Source organism: Vicugna pacos, chromosome 26 (assembly GCF_048564905.1).
Source record: "Vicugna pacos chromosome 26, VicPac4, whole genome shotgun sequence".
Classification (NCBI taxonomy): domain Eukaryota; kingdom Metazoa; phylum Chordata; class Mammalia; order Artiodactyla; family Camelidae; genus Vicugna; species Vicugna pacos.
In genome coordinates, this window is record NC_133012.1 from 19,547,544 (window position 1) to 19,572,347 (window position 24,804).

The 24,804-nt window shown below is 44.0% G+C and overlaps 1 protein-coding gene across 3 annotated transcripts in view; it reads right to left on the minus strand.

Annotated features, from left to right (window-relative positions):
• Positions 1-24,804, minus strand: part of SNX25 (sorting nexin 25) — a 99,293-nt gene that overhangs the window by 5,317 nt on the left and 69,172 nt on the right. For all 3 annotated transcript variants that reach the window (XM_072950450.1, XM_072950449.1, XM_072950451.1), the window contains 9 exons: positions 22,498-22,679; positions 21,946-22,077; positions 20,085-20,357; positions 17,719-17,883; positions 14,723-14,854; positions 11,970-12,110; positions 9,236-9,349; positions 5,031-5,195; positions 3,158-3,275 (listed from right to left, as the gene is read on the minus strand). In XM_072950450.1, coding sequence (XP_072806551.1) covers positions 3,158-3,275; positions 5,031-5,195; positions 9,236-9,349; positions 11,970-12,110; positions 14,723-14,854; positions 17,719-17,883; positions 20,085-20,357; positions 21,946-22,077; positions 22,498-22,679 — 1,422 coding nt within the window. The remainder of the gene's footprint in view (positions 1-3,157; positions 3,276-5,030; positions 5,196-9,235; positions 9,350-11,969; positions 12,111-14,722; positions 14,855-17,718; positions 17,884-20,084; positions 20,358-21,945; positions 22,078-22,497; positions 22,680-24,804) is intronic.

Below are 24,804 nucleotides of genomic sequence, written 5' to 3' on the forward strand. Positions count from 1 at the left end.
CTTCCCGGAGCCTCAGTTTCCTCATCTGAAAAAGGACAGTGTTTATGTGTATCTTTTTTTGTTTTGTTCAAGAGTGGTATCAATATTTTGTGTGAAAGAGTTTTGTGAAGGGTCCTACAGAACTAAACTTGTATTATTAGCATTAGATTAGGAGACACATTGGTTATAAGTGTAGAATATGAAAATAAACCAAAAGAAGGCAAAGAAATGCCATGAAGTTACTTTTGGTCTGCAAATTATAATCTAAACCCAATATTCTATTTATATATTCACCTCCACCCACTGAAATGTTTAGCTCCTGACACACGACTTGGCTGTGATGGAGCCCAGAGTTGGAGGCTCCTGCACCAGTCAGAAAACCTAAAAAGAGGAAATTCACAAACACCTCTGGTACAAAGGAAGACATACAAACAGAAATCAACAATTAACACAGACTTGGTACTAGACTCTCAAACATTCTTCAGTCATTTCTAACTTTTAAGTGTATTTAAGTGTCCAGTTACAGTAGTGTTGTTATTCCTTCAAAGTGAGAGATCTGGAGTCACAACGAGGTCTCGGAAGTGCCTGCAGTAGTGGAATTCAGAGCGGGCTGCAGGCCTGCGGACGGGCCCACCTGGCTGGCATTCAGGCCAGAAGGAGTGTGTCTGTCAGGGGTGATAACTCCTCTCCGCCTTTCTAGGGCAGGAGAGAAGGCGCTCACACCCAGAGGGCCAGAGGACACGTGCAGCTCCAGGAAGAATGCCTGACAGCCCAGTGACTGGTTATAAATGTTTAAATAGGCTGTATTTCTGGTCCCTTTCTGTAAACTGAACTAGAGCAGGAACGGCTCTGCTACAAATTCCCTCCCATCACCGATGCCCGACTCCACTCCTTCCTGCCCCTCCCCAGGGCCCACCTTCCCCTCCAAACAGCCCCATCACTCCTTCTGAGGACTCATTTGTTCAACGCCACAGAGGCAGCTGCAGCAACACTAGGATTCTGCTGATGGCAAATATATCACATCTCATTATCGGTGATGTTCATTTGTTCTCCTCTGAAATGTCACTAGCAAGACCGAGTCTTCTGAGCAGGCACATGAGGGAGTAAACGCGTGCTGCAGAGAGAGGATTTTGAGCCCTACTCTGGCCCTGACTGGCTCCTTCCCATCCACCAAGTCTCTCCATCTCTTCAGATGGCAGAGAACACACTGCCCAAAGGCTGAAGTGGTGCTTCCCTTTTCTTATCAACTTGATGGCAAGTGGGAGGATTCACGACTCCATGGGCCAGATTTCACTGAGGAAAAGCCAGACTCTGAGGGGGGAGACTGATTTTTTCTGCCTACATGGAACCAAGTTAAACATGAGTACACATCTTGAAGTATCTAAAATATGGACCAGCTCTTGCTTTTTCATCTGAAAGGATCCCTCGTACTTGGATGATATTCTATCATGTGGATATTTCTTAATTTAACTATTACCCATTTCTGAAGTTTAGCTTAGTTCCAACTTTTCATTATTGGCAGGGGGGATGTAATTAGGTTTGTTTGTTTATCTACTTATTTATTTTAATGGAGATACTAGGGGTTGAACCCAGGACCTCATGCATGCTAAGCACGCACTCTATCACTGAGCTATACCCGCCCTGCAACTTTTCATTATTGAAATTATATTCAAACTGAGCATCCATATAAATAAATTTCTGCCTGTAGTTTAGAATTTAATTATATCTATTGCTTAAGGTAGTGATATGTTTGAGACCCTTATATTGTAAATTTGCTGAAGGAAGACCCTACCTCTAAGATATTTTTGTTTCCCCTACAGAGCTGTATCTAAAACATATGCTCCCGAAGTATTTGCTGATTATTTTAGATTTGGCTGAGACAAAGAAAAAGTTCAATGACAAAAATAATTAATTCCAGCACTGAAATTTTTCTTGCCTACCTATCCATCCACCCATCCACCCATCCACCCAGGCATTTTATTGGTCACCTCCTATGGATCAGGAATTATAAGAGATACTGAGGATTAAAAGATTAAACATAGACGGACTAGGACAGACTCAAGTCTGCATCAGGACCTGAAGTTTCTTTATCTGCAAATAATTCTTTAAGTGACATGTGAAGGGATATATGTAAATAAGAAGCAATGCACAGCCCCACGTCCAGTTGGTCTAGGACCAACTCCCAGCCCACCTTCTTTGCCCCAAGGGAAAAGATGCTCATCCGAGTGGACAGAGCCCAGGACATCCTCAGGGCCACGTTTTACTGGCTGGTGGCATTACTGCGCCTTGGAAGACCTTGCTCCTCTCATGTGCTTCCTCTTCTAGGTGGTCATGTGTGCCTTTAGGGACCTGTCACACCTGTAGCTAGTACTTGAGGCTCCAGGTAGAACCAAGTATGCTGGCCTCATGACTGAGCGCACTTGGGTCTGTGGGAGGTGGGGGTCGGCAGACAGTCCTACTCAGGACGCAAAATAAAAGCCAAGCAGTGCAGTCTGACCTTTCACCTCAGTACTATTAGGGCAGGATTTCTCAAGTGCGCACTACTGTCATTTGGGACAGGACAACTCTGTTGTGGGGGCCGACATGCACACTGCAGGATGGGTAACAGCATCCTTGGCCTCCACCCACTAGACGCCAGGAGCTCCCTCCCTCAAGAAATGTTTCCAGACACGCCCCATGTCCCCTGGGGACAAAATTTCCCACCTCCACTGATGACCACTCCTCTAGGAAGAAAGGTGGCTGGAAAGCAGGCTTGGGCCTCCCTGCGCTCCTGGCCACATACCATCTTAAAGCACCCAAACCTCACCTTTAACAACAGGGCTCTTCCTCTGCTGCACAAAATTAGCGTTTGCATGCCTTCTGCTTATAAAGAAATGAGGTTATACTGAGTCACATAAAAAGAAATTCAAAGCATTCCACCTTTCTGTATTCAGAGGAACATGGTGCAGGGTAAATCAGGACCTAAGTTCCACTAGTCTAGAGATGACATCTGTTTTAAGGTCATGTTCTCAGAACCTACTTTGATATCTGGTCGGCCTATAAAAGTATTTGCTGAATGAATGAATGAATATAAATACATGTCTGATTCAGGAACAAAGGGGTATTAAATGTGTGTGTGTGTGTGTGTGTGTGTCCACGTAACCAGCAAATACCACTGAATGATAACAAAGAGGCTTACTTCCTCGAAGTTCAAAAATCTCCCCAATCAACATGAAGCATGGTTCAGCCAAGGCGTCTTTCCTTCCATCCACATCATCACCGTAATCTGACAGGTCACTGTCCTCCTCTGCCTCCTCCTGGGGGAACAGCAAAGTCACAGGAGGCAGATCACTCACCCAGGGACAGTGGTAGAGTTCTTCAAGTGTAAATTCCCAAACATGTGCTCACATTTCAATCTCACAGAACCCTCCAACTTTCCTAGATGCAGAAATCTACATTTTCAAAAAAAAAGCCAAAGTGTAGGTAACCTCAGGGAAAAGCTTGATCCTAAAACCCTATTCAAGGTCTAAAATAATTCTGAAAAACTTGTCACTGTATTAATGAGGAATGAATTAGTAGTAACAAAATAGTTTTCTAACCATTTTGAGTTTTCAATGTAAGGCTTTTTAACTTGAATGATTTAAACTGTTTTTTTAAAAATATATATATATATTTGGAAGTAATTTAGTTATTTAAAACTCTGATTCAAAAACAAACAAAAAAAAACTAACTCTGATTCAAGCTTTTATTCTGTACTTGAGCTAGTCTCATTTCCTGATCTGCATATCAGCAAATTCCAGCTGAAAGCTCATTCTATGCCAGGCCCCAGGCTCGTGCAAATGAGCAAGAGGTGGGGGGAGGCTTGGAGCCGCCACAGCTCGGGCGGAAGGCCAGCGGAGCGTGGCTGAAACAGGGGCAGAGCTTTCAAGGGCAGCCCAGAGAGGTCAGCGCGGGCTGCAGACCGGCAGCAGCTGAAGCTGCGGGACCACGCGGTGGTCTACTGCCAGGGCTCTGCGGGGCGAGAGGAGCCGAGGAGAGGGCTGAGAAGTCACAGAAGCAGGAGGCGCCCCCGGGCCTCACGGCTATACTAGTGGCCTAGCCACACCAACTACTGCGGAGGAGGGAGCACCGCAGACTGGGAGGAGGGAGCACTGAGGGCTGGGAGGAGGGAGCACTGAGGGCTGGGAGGAGGCACTGTCGGTGTAAATCCCAAGAGGCTCAGGGACAAACGGCGGCGATGGGGGTGGGCTGGCCGGTGCAGCCAGACGCGGCACGTGTGGCTGAGAAGGAAGAGGTGGCAGAGACGCTGGGGAGGGAAGCGGGTTCACCCGTGCCCTGAGCGCGGGGGTCCGGACACTTGGACTCCTGCTTCCGCTCAGGGCGCAGTGAAGTAGAGGATCCTTTTCATCGTCAAACTGTTTAAACCAATTCTCGTGAAGGGACAGTGGCAGGTGGCACTAAACTAAGGAGACACCAGATTTCCAAGACAGGCTCGTGCAACCAGCGGCCTCGCCCCAGGTGGGGAAGCCCAAGGTACTGGCACCACAGTCTCGGTCTGTTGATCCTTTACCCGCATGGGCCACTTGCTAGGTGAGTCTTGCTTCAGAATATTCCATGGCTTTCCAGCCCATGAGAACAAAATCTAAACGCCTCAGCCTGGCGTGGCCATGCCCCCTCCTCCACTCTCCGCCTTATCTCTGTCCACCTGCGATAGAAGCCCCACCCCCTCCCTGCCGGGTCCCAAGGCCCCTGACTTCCCCAAATGCATCTTTCTCTCCTGAACCTTCCGTATTAGCTCCGACCCCTCCATGATGACAGCCCCCATCCTGGGGACAGGCCAGTCCACCTTTTCCCTTCTGTAGAGGGTCTCCTACAGAACCTCCCATCCACATGTCACTTACCTAGCTTGGAATTAACCTTGTCCCAAAATATGACAGCAAGCATCACTGAATGTACTTGCTTTCCCCTCATTCGTAGCAGGCTTTCAACAAGTGTCTGCTACTTCAAACCGCCTTCAAGAAGACATCTGCTTAAATATGCTTCAAAAACAGTACAGCCTTCAGAGAGCTCACCTCCTGATGGGAGAAGAAGTCACGCGGGAGTCTTTCCAAAAATGAGGATAATGAAAAAGTGGATTTTTTCCCCTGCACATCAATAACCTTGAGGTAGTCAGGAGAAGGGCTCAAAAAGGCATAAAGTGCTTCACTCTGACACAGTCTCTCATCTGAAAGCAGACTCTGTGGAAGAAAGAGGATTAATTCCTTCTCATGGGGGGAATACGTGAGCCATGAGCCACCAGGAGTAAAGTCATCCAACGGGGGGATGACTGTCGGGAAATTTACTTTCATCGTAATTCTGAACATAAAACCACTTCCCCTTCCCCTTGAAATAAAATGTATTAGATCAATTCTCAATTACCTTAATGGCCAACAGTCCTCTCTAGGTTACCCAAAGCACCCTCATCACTCGGCTGGTGGGAGACACCATGCAGACAACAGAACTCACCCGCTCAGGGCAACATAAAATTCTCACTGTGCCCAGTGCCTGCAGACCCCGGGGCCACCGCCTTTCCAGTCCAGTTAAGTTTCACTCATCTGTGTTTGACCAACGTACACATCTGCACATGAACCCAAGGATCCCACTCAACCACCCTTTAAAGGCCACGTGCAGACTTTGTACATCAGCTGAAAAAAGGGCTCTGGGTCATCACATGGTGGTACTGTCTGCCAGGCAGCAGTTTTCTGTCCCTGTGCTGCCCCTTCCACGGGCAGCGTGTATTTACATCCTTATTAACTGTTGCTACTGGCCCATAAACTGGAAACTTCCTGGGGTTCTCTATGTACTTATCCCGCCCTAAGAGAGAGGAAAATTTAAACCATTATTTCCTGACTTACAATCCTTTTGATTAAAAGACAGGTATGCTGACATACAAGCAAGGGGTACTGACAAGACAGTGAAGTTAACCACATGACCACAAGAATGTGTAAATGCCTCGTATTCAGAGATACAGGGTTTAGGAAGGAATGAACCAATGAGAAATACTGCCCCAGGTACGATGTTGCCCCCTTGGGGGACGGAACAATGCGGTTCTGATGACAGAAACTGGGGTGGGAGAAGAGGTTACGTTCTAGTCCCAGAGGAACTGGTCCATGATGTTAACACTGTATTTGTGAACGATCAAGCATGAAATCTAATAAACCCTATAGTTTTTCCCAGAAAAGCACCTCTGTGAGGGCCCAGTCGTGCCACACTGGGCACTGGTGTCCTGGCCTGAAGATGGAGGTTCTGTCTCAGACTAAGGGGATGGGCGGCTGGTGTCACTACTGCCTTCTCCGGCCCCTGAGCATTCACTCCCTTTATGGAACATTAAATGTTCAGCTGTGAGGCTGGATCAGGAGTGAGATATTCTCCTTCTGCCTTGATTTCCATTAGCTAATCTACTCCAACGCTATTTTATAAAATAGTAGGAAATGATAACTAATGGTAAATCTCAAACAATACAATTAATATAAATAAGGAAATCATTAAGGATAATAAGTCCTTGGACTGTTACATTGTGTTTTGATGGAAAATAACCAATTTAAATATGTATGAAAATTCTGTCTGTGGGGCAAGGTATAATAGGGATTTTATCATTTTTAAGCTGAGAGTGGAACCCTATTTCCACTTCCTCCCTCTTCAGCGCTTAGAGCATGTTGTCCTGCTCCGACAGAGATCTAAGGGGCTGTTTCATGGAGGACGGAGAAGGCTGTAAAGCATTCCGGGAGAGTGAACAGCACGTGCAGCCCCAGACATGGGCACCACACTGCTGGGGGCACAGCCGGAGCAAGAGGTGTGTGTGTGAGGAACAGGGAACACGGCATGTAGGAGTGAAGTCGGGGAGAAGTGATGTCACGGCCAAGGAGGAGTAGCTAGGTTATTAAATATCTGTCATCAGAATGCTTCACTAGGGAACCATGTGTCATACATGAACATTCACGTAAACATACACTCAGTGGAATCCTTTTTCTGGAAGATCCTATGAAAAACCTAATAATACCTGCCTCTCAGACCAAACATTTTCCATCTTGCTTTTCTTGCGTGCAGTTGGTGGGATAGTATTTTGAAATTACAGTGTGTTGTGTAATCTACCTAAATATATTAGTTAGTGAGCACTTTCAAAGAAAGTCTTTGAGGAAATGAGAAACAATTTAAACCATTACTTCCTGACTTACAATTCTTTTGATTAAAAGACAAATGGCCACTTGTGAGGACCAGGTCACCTGTTTGGGCAGATTATTCCTGCCCCAGCCACGCCCGCGCCACCTCCCAGCAGTGCACACGTTCCCTGCGGCCAAAGGCAGAACTCACTACCCTGTTTTCATCACCATTAACCCGACGGGGGCACCAATGGCCCCTCGCCGCATCCCCAAAAGTACAAAAGGGACCGTCATCTCTGCAGCACAAACAGGACAGGCGGCTGAAGGGCTGGAAGCACCAAACAAGCCGAGCCCCTCCCGTCCCCAACAGCAGAGGCTAGAAGGAAACCGAAGCCTCAGCTGGAAGATCCCAGAGCTACAGGCAGGGGGCTCAACAAGCTTGGATTCTGAATAAATACGTATTCATTTCTCAGACAAGACCTTCAGTTCACCTGAATGATTTAGTCAGCTACCATGCCTGAGTGGGCTTAATTATTTCCTAGACATTCTGAATCCACAATAAGATGGTAATATTGCAGTTTTAAAGTCTCTCCTGTAAGAGCAGTTAAACATTAAAGATTCTCCACCCCAGGTCTGCCATATTTAAACTCAGAGGGTGTTTCTAAGGTGCAATTATTGTATTTCTTGAGGGAAATTCAAATACATATACATATATATGAATATAGTCATATATGTGAATATATATGCACATATTTATTCATACATATTTTAGAAATGAATATATGAGAGAAAAAGAGACTGAAAACACTTGCAAAGCAACTCTGGCGTCAATGTACCTACTTTAACCATGATTTGTACTTCTGACTCACTGCATATACTTTCATAGAACCTTTACTAAACTTTGACAGCATCCATTATTAAGCCTCAGGACCTCCAGCTGCACAGCCAAGAAGTGTTTTATGGGACAAAGGTCCATGTCCCCCAAGAACTACAAGGGCTCTGGGGTCCACGGTTTCAGTAACTTACCCACACTCTGAATACAGAGGCCCCACCCAGCTAAGGAAAAGATAAATGGGGTTGCTCCTGGAGATGGGGTGCCTTTGTCCAGTCTTCTCTAAACATAGACTGAAGGGAAACAATTAAGTGCTTAGAGGAAATTAGGGGACTATCTTTAGGAACCTGGAGCAGGCAAAGATTTCTTCACAGCACAAAAAGTATTAACCATAAAAAGAAAGAAGAAGTGATAAATTGGACTAAATTAAAACTGAGAAATTATGCTCATTAAAAAGACTCATTAAGAGAGTGAAAAAGCAACCTACAGAAAGAGAGAGGATATCTGACAAGAGACTCACAACCGAAACGCATCCAAAACTCCCGCAAAGTGATTCAGAGGAAGACAGGCAACGGGACAGAGAGGCAGACACACTAACTTCACAGAAGAAACCATCCGGGGCTGGGGGGGAGGGTCAGAGCCCCGCGCACCACTGGTGAGAGCCTACAAGCTGCTGCGACCGCTCTGAAAACCTGAAAAGCTCAAACCCCGGGGATTACCCAGCAGCTGTTCACCAAAAGCCAAGAGCTGGACGTGCAGACACACCCGTCGTAACGACCTCCACCTGGAGACCCTCCAAACGCTCACAGACGACGGCGTCAACAGGCTCTGGTACACCCATGGAGGGGTCCCCCCGACAATGAAACGGACACAAAATCAGAGCGACCTGCAACTGAAACAGCACCGGGGGAGACTCTAGGAACACGTCCGCGTGAGGAAGTCCCACAGAAGGAGGTCCTCGCCCTGACAGTCCCCCCACGGGACGGTCAGACAGCTGTCACTGTGCGGTCGGAAGCCGGGATCCAGGTCACCCGGGGTCAAGCTGGCAGGCCTGGCAGTATTGTCTCCAGGACTTGGTGCCAGCTATAAACTGGAGAAAGTTGTACACATAGTATGTACACTTTCTGTATGTACAGTATATACTTCAGTTACCCAACCCTCCCCCCCAAACCCAAAACCGAAGATGTTTTGAGGATCTGGCACCACTGGTGAGAGAAGGAAGCAAACAGGCAAACTCAGAATGATGACAGTTTCCCTCCAAATAACTAATTCTCCCTCCCAGATCCACAATTTTTCAGTTGCTTACCTGTAGAAACTTATTTAGTTGATTCTTTGACTTTTCCATAAATTTTTGATCTATAGATTTGAAAGGCAGCTTGCTAAGAGAAGGCAACTGGACTTTTTTTAAAGAAGGGAAACACTGTGAAGGGAAAAGAAATTAAATGTTAGTATATTAAAATTACATTTTAATCTTTAAAAATTTAGATTTTTAATAAGAACAAGCCACGTATCTTCCTCCCGTACTTGGTTCCTCCGGGATTTAAGACCTTGAAAACCTGCCTGTTCTAATGAGGCTCAAGGAATCTGGAGGAAAAGCACATCTGATGGAAAAAGCTAATGCTTATCTCTCAGCTTACAAACGCCCGGAAGCTGGAGATCCCAGACCCGGGCTGACAAGACGCGTTTGCACAACGTGCACGGAGCACATGTGCTGGGAAAGGGCACCTGGCTCATGGCAGGGGAGTTTTTCTCTTAGAATATGTTTGTTTTACAGCATCTCTGTAAAGTTATCAAGGTTGGCAAAAGAAGATGGTGGAAAACAAGAACTTGTGTTGTAACTTTATTACTGCCTTTCAAGGGCAAAGTGCAGAATATAAATATATTAATAATAGTAAAACATGTTATGTAAATAATACCAATAGACGTCCCTTTGCAGATTAAGCCCGACATCCTGCCAGACACTGTGCTGGGAGCTTGGCAGGCGGAACAGCTCTGAGTCACCCCTGTTTTCCATATGAGACAGCTGAGGCTCAAGATTAAAACCCAGATCCGTCTGACTCTGAAGTCTGAGCCTAGTGCCAAAGCTCAGGGGACACTGCCAGTCTGCCCCTCAGACCTAGGAAGACAGCAGGTTCCAAGTGCTCAGACTCTTCCTTAAGGCACTGGGACACTGGAAAAGGCAGGAAAAAATCAACTCGTGCTGGAAAGTAAGTGAGGAGTCTACCTACCAGCTTCTCCTGCGGCTGGCATCATCAGAGTCACAGCAGCCCCGCCAGCCTGGCCACAGCAAGGATGGCAGGTGGCAAGTTGCTTGCAACAAGGGCGTATCAGCGCCTCAGGTGGTGGGAAAGGGAACACCGGCAGCCCAGCACGCACCTCAGGTACAGGGGCGCTTACCCGAGAAAGGTATTGAGGTGCAGGCTCAGGATAAAAATATTTTGGAGAAATGAAACAGGCAGTGAGAGGCAGAAGGGAAGACTGAAGTCACTTAGCACCTGAAAAGGCATTTCCAGTCACAGCTGTCAACGGGAAGAGTTCCTTCAAAAATGAACTCAAAAAAGGAAAGAAAAGAAAAGAAAATTCTGTCACAAGACAGAAAATATCAAGGGTGAGAGAAGGTGGCGGTCATCAGGCCCCAGATGAAGAAAGGTAACGAGATGAAAGGACAGATGAGAAATTTTATAAGCTTTGCTTCCCCTAATGCTTCAGTGTGACTTGTTTTTGACAGAAGTCAGTGATTTAAAGAATCATCCTAGGAGAAAAGGTGAAAGGAAACTGACATTTCATTTGCAAAAGAGGGGTCTGAGAGGTGAGCATAGCATTTTACCAGCATCAGTTCATTCTGAGCAAGAGAAAAATGGACTTAAATGAAGGTAGAAATGATCAAAGAACTCTGATTGCTGAGGTAAAGGGCAATTAGCTCCAGTAGGTGGGGAGTTAGAAAAGATGCAATTCCTGAGAAAAATGGAAAAATAATGAATGGAAAGTAAGATGACCTGGATTCTAGTTCTGGTTTGGCCCTTATGTATACATCCTACGAAAAGTCAAACTCTCTGGGACCAGTTTCCCTCACCTGTTGAGTAAAAGAACTGACCTAGATTAGTGGCTTCCAAACATTTTAAACTAAAACCTATAGTAGGAAACACATGCCACATTGCAGCCCACAAAGTGTGTGCAGATATACACATCCATACATATAACACACACACCCACACTATAATAAACACCCACACTATAATACACACCCATACATATAATACAATCCATACATACAATACACACACTCTTATATAATACACATATCCATATATAATATACACACCAATATATATTAAACACATAAAACTGAAGCAAAAGTTGCATGAAACAAGGTTCGTTACGACGACTACTGTAACTACCAACAAATAACGTTTACTGTGAGCAGCACATTCATCCAAACACTCTGCACGCTTACTGCCTTCCTTCCCACAGCAGCTCGGGGGGACAGGTGAGGGAGGCACTACCAATATTCATATTTCACTCGCGAGGAAAAAGAGGCACAGAGAGAGTGACAGGTCCCAGGCCACAGAGCCAATAAATAGTAAAGTGAGGATCCAAACTGGATCCTAACTCGGGCGGCCTGGCTCCCGAGTCTGTGCTTTCAACCACGACACCTGACTGATTCCTTCATGTGCTGAAATGCACTGCAGTCCATTCTCTTTCCACGGCTGCAACCCATAACTGATCCTACACCCACTAATGGGTCACAACTGGCAGCTTCGAAACCACTGGCTGGAAATGATCCCCAGTTCAAGATCTTCCAGCTCTGGGGTTCTGTGGGGTTCAACAGACGTCAGACGATTACCCATCCTGAGGGCTTCAGACTAGACTAGACGGTTGATCTATGAGTAAATTTCCAAATGTCAGGTCCAAAATGCCACTTGGCCAGTATCAACAGCAAAGGAGAAAGATGAATCAGTTCCCTTGTGTGTAAAAATTGAAATGAGTTCTTAAATCTCTTCTTGCTCAGTAACTAAATTCGTGTCCACAAGTATTCATACCTCACTAAGTTTCCGGTGTAAATTCTGAAACTCACTGAGCCTTCTGGGGACTGTCCAGTTCTTCGTTTCAACTCCTCCAACTTCTTGTAAGCTTACCATGACAAAGTAACAGGGCATCTGTTCACCATTCTCTTCTGTAACCTTGGAAAAACGACAAACACAACAGCAGCAAAAAGCATGGTGAGCAGATTCGGTAGGCAAGATTTTTAAGCGTCCCTGACGATCTCCCTCTCACTGGTGTCCGTGCCCCACATCGTCCCCAGGACCTGACGATGACCGGGCCTGTTCTGGCAATTAGGTAACGTTACATGCACAGCTGACTTTAAACTAGGACGACTGTCTGGGTGCGTCTACCCTAATCACACGAGCCCTTTCAAAGCAGAGGGATTTCTCTGGCGAGTAGTGGAAGAGGAACCAGAGGAAGCACATGGGCCTGGTGCGTTGTGCCAGCTTAAAGACGGAGAGGGCCATGGGGAAAGGAGCCGGGAGAACTTCGAGGAATTAAGAATAACCCTCCACTGACTGCAGAAACACAGAGACCTCAGTTCCGCAACCACGGGGAACTGAATTCTGCCAACAACCTGAGTGAACCTGCAAGTGGACTTTCCCCCAGATTCTTCAGACGGGAACACAGTCTGGCCAACAGCCTGATTTCAGTGTCATGATACAGTGGGTAGAGAACACAGTCACACAGAGGTGGACTTTAAACCCACAGAACTGTGAGCTAATAAATGGTGTTCTGAGTCATGAAATGTGTGGTAATTCGTTGTGCATCAAAAGAAAATGAACACAGCAGACTTAACATCTTTATTGTGTTTCCTGGAAGAAGCAAATTAACAGCAAGCAAACAGGTGTGACAGACCAAAACTTCTCTCAAAGAAGGATGAGGGCTTTCCCAGTTTCTTACAGGATTCAACAAACCTTGATTTCCATTTTTATGAAATTTTACACTGGAAGACATGTCTTCTTCCTCTCAACTTGGATAATTCTTAAACACTTACACACATACCCTGTTATAATTCAGAATAGGCCACTGTTGTTCTCAATGTAAATGGAGAAGAGAAGAAACAAAAAGAAAATACATCGAGTTTAAGTCTGACTTGGTTTCATGAATTGAATTGGTGAGTGAACAGAAAGGCAAAGGAAGGAGATGCAAGCCTCACAAGGGGCGGCTGAGCCCCCCGGGGGGGACGACGATCCACCCTCTGCGGGGATGCGGAGGCGAGGGGGCAACAGGCCGCGGACGGTGCCAGGGCCACCCAGCATGCAGGTAGCTCAGCCAGTCTCAAGCCGGGGGGTTTGGCGTGATGTAAACACCCCCCCCCACGTGGGGCTGCCTTGTGAACTCTCGGCAGCCAGGGACCCCTCCGTGTCCATTTCCATTATCTTTTTGGGGCTCAAGGACACAGCAGACCCCTGAGGAACCACTAATTACCAGGGCAAAGTGCCTTGTGAGGGTTCTTCCTCCTTCTCCCTCCCCCTCTCTCAGTTGTTGCCTTTGGAAGATTATTTTAATAAACTGTGAAATGTCAGAGGCAGCTCTGGCAAAACTGAGGATGTGACAGAATGTGTGTTCTTTCCCTTCCAACGGCCTCCTCGATTACCTTTTGACATTTCGTAGCCCTGAGCCTACCCCCCTCCTAGACCTTCACCCTAAAGAAAATTCCACCTGCGGTTATCAAGCGTCTCTACACAGAACTCCAAGGTCCGGTGCAACCTTCCCCAGCCCACTGCCCCCACCTCCCCTCACAGAAGGCACACTGCCCCGCAGCTCACCTTACCGCGAGCGCCAACAAGTGCCAAAGGCTCATCAGGGGCACTTGGTCAAGCTCTCACGTCACGAGTGTGCTGTCAGGCTGGCTCTCGGAGAACATGCGTTGTTTTACTATCTAAACTAGAAGTGAATTTAAGACTGTGAATTTTAAGCTCTTCTGCCAGTAAGAATGTCCAGCCACTGAGTTGATGGGAAAAGCAGGGAAGGACCAAGGTAGGCTGGGCAGCCAGGCCCTTGCAAATCTCAGGAGCTGAGTATTTGACAAGCCATTTGAAACAACGACGGGGCCAGTCACACTACCTTCCCCAGGATCTTGTCCTGTGTGTGTGCTGTATGACAGACCTGCCTTTTAACCCCAGGTTTCCATAGTTGGCTAGGTGAGAAGGCAGGAGTCGTCAACACTAACACTGTGCCTATAAGCATCCTTCCTTTAAACAAAATTACTTATACAGACGAAAGAAAAGGGATACGGTGTATTCTGAAAACTACTATCCCATATCTCTCAGAGAATAGCAAATGTTTTTCCAATACAAGGGAAAAATAGTCATTATTAAAGATCTTAGAGCTGCTGACATTTGAGCCCCTGAAGTCAGCAGGATGGATCGATCAGAAACACTTAACATCTGTAATGTTTCAGCCGCAAATTTCAAGTAGTCCTTTCCATTTTTTCAACGCTCAATGGCAAAGTATATTGGTAATTCAAGGACATTCAGTGTCACGATTCCGGCGAACAAGGACGCTGAACTGGAGGGAGATCAGATCTACACCAGGCAGCCTAGTGACAGCTCCCAGTCACAGGCAAACCAGACTGAAAACGTGGGGTACGGAAAGCAGGACAAACGCAGTCTAGAAGAGCGGATGAAGTTTTATTCATATTTTATTTATAATTCTCTGGGACAAAATCTTGTCTGATAAAGTCAAACGCAGAAGTTTGGGAATAAATACCTAATAAACTGGGAAGACAAGCAGTCACACCTACCTCTCCACTGGTGATGGAGGCCTTCCACATGCCCAGGTTCTCACACCACCAATCTGTCCTTGCCATGTGCAGCTGAAGGTCCGTGCGTTCTTTCTCCATTAGAATTATCTCCTCCTTCAACTTAGAAACAATCTGCCACAGGGAAAACATCCCGGGAGTCATGAGACCATTTAAAACACTATGCAATTTAGCTGAGTAGCAGGATACAAAATCAACACACAAAAATCAGCTGTGTTTCTATGCACCAAGAATGGATAACCCCAAAAGGAAATTAAGAAAACAATTCCATTTACAATAGCATAAAAATAACAAAATATTTAAGAATTAACTTGAGAAAGGAGGTAAAAGACTCCTACTATGAAAACTATAAAACACGGATGAAAGAAGTTAAAGACATAAATGAATGGAAAGGTGACCCATGTTCATGGGTTGGAAAGACTAAATATTGCTAAGATGTTAATGCTACCCAATGCAATCTACAGATTCAGTGTGATCCCTATCAAAATTCCAACGATGTTTTGGCATAAATGGAAAAATCCATCCTGAAATTACTATGAAATCTCAAGGGAGACTGAAGAGTCAAAACAACCTTGAAGAAGAACCACGAAGTTGGAGGACTCACCCTCTCTGATTTCAGAACTTACTGCAAAGCTACACTAATCAAGATGGTATCATACCAGCAAAAAGACAGACATACAGACCAATGGAACAGACTAGAGAGCCAAGAAATAAACCCTTGCATATATGGTCAAGTGACTTTCGACAAAGGTGCCAAGACCATCAATGGCAAAAGGGCAGTCTTTTCAACAAATGGTGCTGAGAAAACTGGATCATCATCCACATGTAAAATAATGAAGCTGGGCCCTTACCTAATACCTACAACAATTAACTCAAAGTAGAACAAAGGACTAACTATAAGGCTAAAACTACAAAATCCTCAGAAGAAAACGTGGGGGAGCTGCATGACATGGGATTGCTAATGCTCTTGGCTGTGACACCAAAGGCACAGGCAACGAGAGGAAATATAGGCAAACTGGACTTCATAAATTTTAAAAACTTTTGGGCAAAGAACACTATCAACACAGTAAAACGGCAACTCACAGAATGTGAGAAACTATTTAGAAATCACATATTTGATAGGGAATTAATATCCAGAATATACAGAGAACTCCTAAAACCCAACAACAACAAAAAAACAAAAAGCCTAATTCAAAAATGGGCAAAGTACTTGAATAGACATTTCTCCAAAGAAAACAGTCAAAAAGCACATAAAAAGATGCTCAACGTTACTAATCATGAGGGAAATGCAAATCAAAACCACAGTGAGGTACCACCTCACACCCATCAGGATGACTGCTATCAAACATCAGAGAGTAACAAGTGCTGGTGAGGATACAGAGAAACTGGAGCCTTTCTGTGCTGCTGGCGAGAAGCTAAAATGGGGCAGCCGCTATGGAAACCAGTAGGGAGATTCCTCAAGAAATTAAAAACAATTACTATATGACCCAGCGATTCGACTTCTAGGTATATACGCACAAAGAGCTGAAAGAAGGGTCTTGAAAAGATACTTATACATCCAGGTTCGTGGCGGCATTTTTCACAATAGCCAAAATGTGGAAGCAAGCCAAGTGGCCACCAATGGACAGATGTATAAACAAAATGTTGTATAAACATGCAGTTGAATATTAGCCTTTAAAAGGAATGAAATGCTGACACATGCTACCACAGGGATGAATCTTGAGTACATTATGCTGAACCTCAAATACATTATGCTAAGTGAAATAACCCAGTCACAAAACAACAAATACTGTATGATTCCACTCATAGGGGGTAATCAGAGTGGTTAAATTCATAAGCGACAAAGAGAGAAGGGTGGTTGCCAGGGGCTGGGGAAAAGGGAATGAGGAGTTATTGTCTCATGGGCACAGAGTTTCAGTTTTTCAAGATGAAAAGGATTCTGGAGAAGGATGGCGGTCATGGTTGCATAACAATGTAAACGCCCTTAATGCCAGTGAATTGTACACATGGAAAATTTTAATGTTAGTATATTTTGCCACAATTTTTAAAAATAAATGTTTAAAACATTCTATGCTCACCATCTCCCTGGATCTCTTTAATGAGAAAACCTATAGGGTTATGTAACTCTGAGTCTGAGGACAGCAGCTGTGCCTCAAAACATTCCTGAATGTGCAGCGGACAAGGACCCTTTGCCTCCTCTGCAAGCCTGCCAGAAGCACTCGCCGCCTCTGCCCTCATGCGCATCTTACTGTCAGTAAGGACTGAAGCTACCCGCTGCGTTTCGGTGGGTGTGTGTTTGGTTCCACAGTCAGCACGTCTGCTCCCTAAGGGCAGGGGTTAGACTCCACTTCAGTGACCAGCACAGTCTCCTGCATTTCCTCATCACTTAGCCTCTGAATACACATTCAGAAAGTGCCAGGGGAGATCAATTTGGCAAAACAAAGAGCTCCGGCCATTACATTAGGGAAACCTGCCTGTTGGGCTCCAAAGATGTATGAACACAAAGCAAAAAGCCTCACCACGTCCTGGGTTTGAGGAATGCCAATTAGTGAGATGCTGTTTACATTTTTTAAACTTTCAAACTGTGTTGGCTTTTAGCAGAACAATTTCTTTCTTGAATAATTCTGTGACATGCTCTAAACTGTACTTGCAAAATTTGAAAGAAAAAAAAATTTAAGATTGTCCTTGCATAGTTAGCTCACTTCCAGAAATGACTGGAAGCTCCACCCCTTCCGTAAAGGCACTGGAGGCAAGTCGGATAAAAGACACAGTAACAGCTGATGGAAGGGACCCCGCGTCGTAAAACGTAAAAGACAAATGCCTTTCTAATCCTATACTAGACGCCAAAAAATAACAATGCAACTTACAGTTAAAATTCTTTAAGAAACTGTGACACTCGTCAACATAAACAGAAAACTATACTACATATCAAACTGAAAACAGAAACTTTTAAAGACAACTTTGAAAACAAGAGTTACCTTTTTGTCAGGTTTTGGCGCATTTTGTATAGAATTTAGGGCTTGCCTCTTATATTCAAGTTTCTCATTTAGTTCTCGTAGTTTGTTTACAGCAAAACTGGCTTGTTCATTAATCCGACTGGTACCTTCATCCACAGCCTCCTCACCAGCCTCACCTCCTGGGCCCTGGGAGAAGATGGCACGTGAACCACCGCCTTTATAATGACGGACTATTCAGTGCATGTCGCCTGCAGAACAGAGTCGACGTCATGACAACACACTGTTCCAAAGCACTGGGTTCCACTAGGGAAAGAATCCTTGGTAGGAAGCCTAGAAGTAGACTGCTTTTTCTCAGCAAAGTGAAAAATCAAAGTATTTACAACCAAAGTAACTGGTATTTGGAATTGCGGTGAAAAAAGAAACACAGCCTAGAGAAAGGAGAAAAAATTCCACACCATTATTCCCCACATGGTACACTCAAGAAAACCCACACAGAACAAGGGAACGCAACACGAATGTTCTGCACCTAAACTTTGACATAAAAACACTGAGACCTGGCTTCCTTTTGGTCTTTTAAGAATATTACGAAAAACTCATGCAAGTCCCTTTAAAATTTTCAAATTCCTATTGGTCAAGGTATTTTCGGTATACCCTTTGCTCGGTCCTTCTTTTAATGATATAGTTTACTAGCCAACAGATTATTCTACAAGTAAAATACTTAGCATTTGAAAGTGACTTAAGATTCATGAAGAACGAGATAACTTGAAAAACTCTAAACAGCTTATCAACAAACAGCATGTGATGATTAGACCTGTGACCTGCAACAGTATGAAAAGAACTGCAGGGAACTGTCTTCTGGTTCGTTTACTCCTTAACGTGCTTCCAGATCTTTTTCTTCTAATTTTTATTAATTGTAACAAACAGTAATGTAATTTTTTTTGAAGAAACATAAATTATTAATAATCAGAGAACACCAAGCTGTTTCATGTTTTCTGTTTTCTAATCCTTGTCCATGAATGTATCCTGCCTTTTTCATACAATATTCAACATGCGTATTTTGAGGGTAATTGCTATGGCTGCCCAGAAGTCTATGAGCTGATAATATATTGAGGCATGTTCCTATTGCTGCTCCTGCTATGGGCTGATTTTGCTTTTTCTGCTATCCCAGATGTACTAAAACAAACTCCACTGTGCACAAACTTTTTTCCCTAAATTTTAGTTATTTTCATAGAATAAGTTTCTAGAAGTGGGGCCCCTGGAACAGAGAGTGGGAGCTTTCAAAAGATCAGTAATACGTATTACCCTTCTTCAGATCCTAGGGGAAGTTTGACATTTCTTCCCCTTTGTTTACTATTTATTACCTTTCATATCAACTGTCAGTTCAAGTCCTTATTCAATTTAACTGTTAGGCATTAATGTTTTTCTTGATTTGAATACACTTTTCACAACATTTGCATATTAACCATTTTAATTTTTGAGGTACAGAGATAGATCAGTTTGTTTTAGCTGTGCTATCCGAAAAATAAAATGCAATGAGTAATGAGTTTTGGACCAATCAGTTTAGTGATTTTAAAAACTGAAAATGTAAAGAACCAAGTAACAAAACTTACAAAAAAAAAGTCTGAATGAATGAGTTTAACAACAGTTCAGAGACGTCAGCTTCTAATACCACCATAAACAAGCACCCGATTCCTCAGGGCTCGAGATACAGTGAACTGGACAGAAAGAAAGAATCTAAATTATAATTTTTCCATGTAAGGTGACTTTACTACGTAAGGTGCTTCTTCTTTGTGCCTTCAAAACCTTCAAGCTCTTAAGTCATTAATAGGAGACTGCAACTGGAGCGATTCAAAATGATCCAGGGCACTAGTAAGACAATTAGACTTCGGGTATGGCTGGGGCAAGGTTTCCTTCAAAACATCTTAATTTCGTCTGGTTTTGCTTTTTTTTTTTAAATTCCAAAGTGTTTCCTGCAACTCTTCCTGTATGCTCTACTTCTCCTCATTTTCCCTCATCCTTCTTGTCTGTTCTCAGGCTGGACTGTCATGCCACTGACTCTCGAACCTGGCCTAAGTCACAAATGTTCCATCCCACAGACGTCCTGCCCTCACTTTCCAGGAGACAGACCCAGGTGTGTCTCAGGCAGACAGAGCAGGGAGGTCTCTGACTGAACCCTGGTGGTGGTACCCAGCTGGTCAGAGGGACAGAGAAAGAAGCACGTAAGACCACAAGCAGCAACAAGGCGCTTCAACTTAAAGTTCCACTCAAAGTCCTGTACATTAAAAGATGAGGGTGTACGCCAAATTCGGCTCACACAACCTGTGCCCACCTAGTCATACCCAGAGCTTATGCAATCAAAAGGGAGCAGGAAGTTAAACGTGACTCACCATTTCATCTCTGTTGGAAATCAGCTGTGAGGCATGTTTTTCTTCCTCTTTTATCATCAGTTTCTCATACAGGTCACTGACAATAAATGAAGGGTAATATCTATCCTTCAAGGTCTCATAAACATCTCCCTGGATTTTGCAGAACACTTCAATTCCTTTATTTCCCACAAGACACTGCTGGATTTCTTTGTAAAGTGATTTTTCCACAGGTATTTCTTTGCTCTCCACAAAGAAATTCTGGTAAATTTCACCAACCAATTGTGGGATTTCATTCTGAAAAGACAGGAAGGTGAAGAAAGAGAAAGGAAGAAATACCATCTCTGAGAAAAACTATTTTCTTCTGAATTCTCTGCATTTTAAGGGTGGAAGGAAGTCATTTAGAAGATGGGATGAGTGCGGGGTTTGGGCCTTTGTGTGAACATTCACGGCCAAGGGGTAAGCGTCAGACCTTGAAAAAAACAACCGGTTCCTTAAAATGAACACATTACGTTAAACAGTTAACAAATGTAATTTCTTTTAAATGCTGGAAGGAAAAAAAGAGAATGAGAACAGTTCTCTTGCAATGGATTCCTTCTCATAAATCTGGATTCCTCAGGAATACAGTTTATCAGCTAAATTCTATTTGACTTTTTCATCTAACATAAATAATCAGAAATGAGAATTCCTCACTCTAGAAAAAAGTCAATAACTGTGTAATTTAAGAAAGCAAGAGAAACAGCCTTCAGAATGATGACTTACTTTACTGTAATCAAGCTTATATTAGACAGCTTGGTCTTAAACATTACACTTAGGTCACTGCTGGTCTACTTCGGAAATGCAAACATCTCTTCTGATTAACATAATCTTCATGTTTCCACTAGAGATAACTTATTAACTCTAGGAATGTTATGCAAAGTCTTCAACATTAGCAAGAAGTGAAAACAACTTAATGAACATTATGAATATGAAAAGTATTTCAGAACTTCTACATCCAAATCAACGTTGCTAACTCAAAATATAGCTACTCAAGGAAGCTATATCCTCTTATTCCACTGACATTTTTCAACTTGTTTTCAGTAGGTTAGGAAAATTTTTTAGATTGTGTTTTACAAAATTCCCTTGAGAGTGGCCAAAAGTCAAGTTTGAAGTCACGTCTGGTAAATAAAACATGTAATAAAACTGGCAAATACAATATTGAGAAAAATGAAGTAATTTGTGGCTTATAAATTGATAATAAAAGGCATTCCTAAAAGATTTTAAAATACTATGACTGGATTTAGCTCCTTAACCAATGTAGTGGGTGATTTCTGATGGATTTTAAGTTGTTTGGCTCTAGCAATGCTCACACGAAGTGCAAATGAGGAACTCAGTGTACACTGCGCTACCTGTGCTTATTTTAATAAGCCTCTCAAGACACGTGTGTTATATATTATTTTCCATCTTCCTTATTAACATAATCATATTTTTAATGAAATAAAAAAAGGTATAAAATATACACACTGTGGTATTAAAAACACACACTGTGGTATTAAAATAACAAGGTCATGAGATTGAGGTGTAGGTGAAAAGACCAAATTTACTGTAATAGCAATGTGGGTACGTGTATGCCTTTTTATAATGGGTTAAAAAATAACTACCTGAAACTAAATTCAATATTTGGGTACATTTGTAAATATATTTTCCTTGACTACACATATAAAAACAAAATCTAATTTTATGTACCATTATGGGCTAGAACATAATGCCAATAATGTATCTGGCCTAAAATATTCTTTGAACGTATACTTATCTTACAGCTTTACTGAGAAACACAGATGCGCTGCCCAATACACAGGTTTTCACCAGCTAATGATTAATACTGCTTTGAGCCTATATATCCTACCTTGTTAGCATTCTTCAGACATTCCACAGACTCCCAGAAACGAATCAGAGCTCTCTTATCCATCCTTTCCATGTATGTTCTAAAATGCTCTCGGTAAAAAGGACTGGCCAAGATGTCTTCGAATTGAAGAATCTATTAAGGGAATTTAAGAAAAAGTTTTTCAAAACCAAATTTTAGAACTCAGATTTTCATTTTCTTTTTCAGTCAGTTTTGGTGATTTGTGTAGTCAGTCTAATTTAAATTGTGAAATTTATTGGCTTCAAGTTGTTCATAATATTCTTTTGCTATCCTTTTAATGCATGTAGGATCTATAGTGATATTCCCTCTCTCGTTCCTAATATTTGTAATTTGTGTCTTTTTTTTCTTGGTCAGTTTAACTAGAGTGTATAAATGTTGATCTTTTAAAATAAGGACCTTCAATTTCATTGATTTCTCTGTTTTTCTGTCCTCTATTTCACTGATTTCTGTTGCTATATAATTTCCTTCCTTCTAGTTATTTTAGTTTTAATTTGCATCTTAAGGTGGAAGATCACTGATTTTACACAGTTCTACCTTCTGGCTTTGAGGCCCTTCCCCCTCATCCAAGGCCCCGTCCTCTTGCTGGTCGTAGGCGGGGCCTCCCAGGATTCTGATCCTCTTCTCACACTGCTTCTTCGCCACAGTCAGCTGGTTAATGTACCTTTTCATGTTCCTGGCCCTCAGGAGATCAGCCTTCATGGCAGCGGTTTCTTTACCTTAAAGGAGATGGACGGACAGTACCTGGTTAGAGGACAAGGTACAAGAGAGGAAGCAGTACAGCTCTGGACCAGACCAGTGTCTGACGTGTACATTCTGAACAACAGTGGGCACTGAAGAGCAGCCACTATGGATGGGAACCAGGATGGAGGTTCCTCAAAAAATTAAAAATAGAACTGCCATATGATCTAGCACCAGTGACACTTGGGGTGGATAAGTCTCTGCTGCAGGGCTGTCCTGTATACATATTGGGTGATTTTTAGCAGCATCCTAGCCTCCACCACTAGATGCCAGCACCATCCCTCCCCACTGATGTAACATCCAAAATTGCCTCCTGATCTTGTCAAATGCCCCCTGTCCTTTGGTGGGCAAACTGTACCCCACCCCACTGAGAAGTTCTAATAAGAGGTAGAGCCTCTGTGCGGGGGGGAAAGAGCAAGGCTGCACTCTCCCCAGCCCCCAGTGCCCCCAGCACATGGCTCTACTCCCCAGGACACACAGGCCTCCTCACGCCCCCCAACCCCAAGCAATCAAGGGAAGGGATTAAGGGGGGTTCTCACTAGATGTCGGGCCTCCACTCCTCAGCCTGTACCCACACTGATGGACTAGCGAACCTCTGAATCTTTCCTGTACATTTAGATGGAAGTTTCAGTAAGCCTCCCTGAGAATCTCTGAGAAGAGGGTTCATGAAACAGGAATGTATTTATTTAGGTACCAGTCAGATTTCAAAATGGGAAATGGTGCTCCACACTTCTCAACATGAGACTGAGTTACTGATTGGCACACACTCCTTCAAAGTTACCTGAAAATCAACTCAGAAGCCGCCCAGGAACTACAACCATATTTACCTTGCTTTTCAACTTGAGATAAGTATGCTATTTAAAAGAAGCGGGGGGGGGGGAGGGGGAAAGAGGAGGAGGGGAGAAAGAGGAGGAGGAGGAGGAGAAGGGGGAGGAGGGGGAGGAGGAGGAGAAGAAGGAGAAGCAGCAGAAGCAGAAGCAGCAGCAGCAGCAGGGGGAGGAAGAGGAGAAGGAGGAGAAGAAGGAGGAGAAGGAGAAGAATTCTCTTCTCACACCAAACACCTGCAATTTCACTATCTAAAGTGTCTCCACTTTAGCAGAGAGCATATTTGAGGAATAAGCAGCGATCGTGGCAGGAGCCGACAGCGGGGCCTCTCACGGTACCGGAGACCTTGCAGCCTAGCACGGCTGTCAGGGTGCCTGCAGCCACATCTTATTTCCTTCCTTTAAACGTCTCAAGTGCTGACACTTCCAGCACTTCCTTTGGTTTGAGGTCCTCCAACGTACTTGAAATACATTTGCAAAGTCATAATGTCATGTCAGTTAAATCCACACATTAAATTACCAGGAGAACCCTGCTCGCAAATTGGAACCACGACTCGAAGAGGTAGGAGAAAGACACGCAGAACACAGATCTGGCCCATATAATTTCTAAGTTCTGAGCATGACTCTTGTAACACCTACCTGCATGAGTGAGGAGTGGAGTGAGATGGGTCCAGGACAGGTGGGTTCAAGTTCCAGATCAGGGTGTGACTAGGACCTGTTTAACATCTCTGGACCTGAGCTATTTGTATAAACGCAGGCCTTAGAATGTAGGATGACTGAAGTTTCCTTGGGGGAGACAGGTGGGAGCAGGGTTGGATATAAACCTGTGAGCCTACAGAGAGTGTGACCGAAGTGCCCTGAGCTCTCAGTCCCTCGAGGCAGAGAAAGGACGGGAGCTGGGCCAGATGAAGGGGCTGCAGGAGCTGGAGGCCGCAGCGCTGAGGGCATGAGGGCTGGGCAGGAAGAAACTGGCAACGGCCCTGCAGCAACAGACTGGTGTTTTGTAAGTTTAGGTCATTCATAAATTAGAAGCTGAGTCCAATTACTGCAATGCTAGAAAATCAGATCACATCGATCATGAGAAAGCACTCTGGGAAGCCCTCCAGCGTCTCTAGATCAGCTCCTTCTTTCAGGCAGGGACACCTTTAAATCCCGAATCAGGTAAGAAATATTATTTAAAAAATTCCTGATGGGGATCAACATCTGTGTGTGTTTACATTCATATTCAATCTATTCTGAAGTTCTTCTACAGTTTTGCTTGATATATTCAATTCCAGAA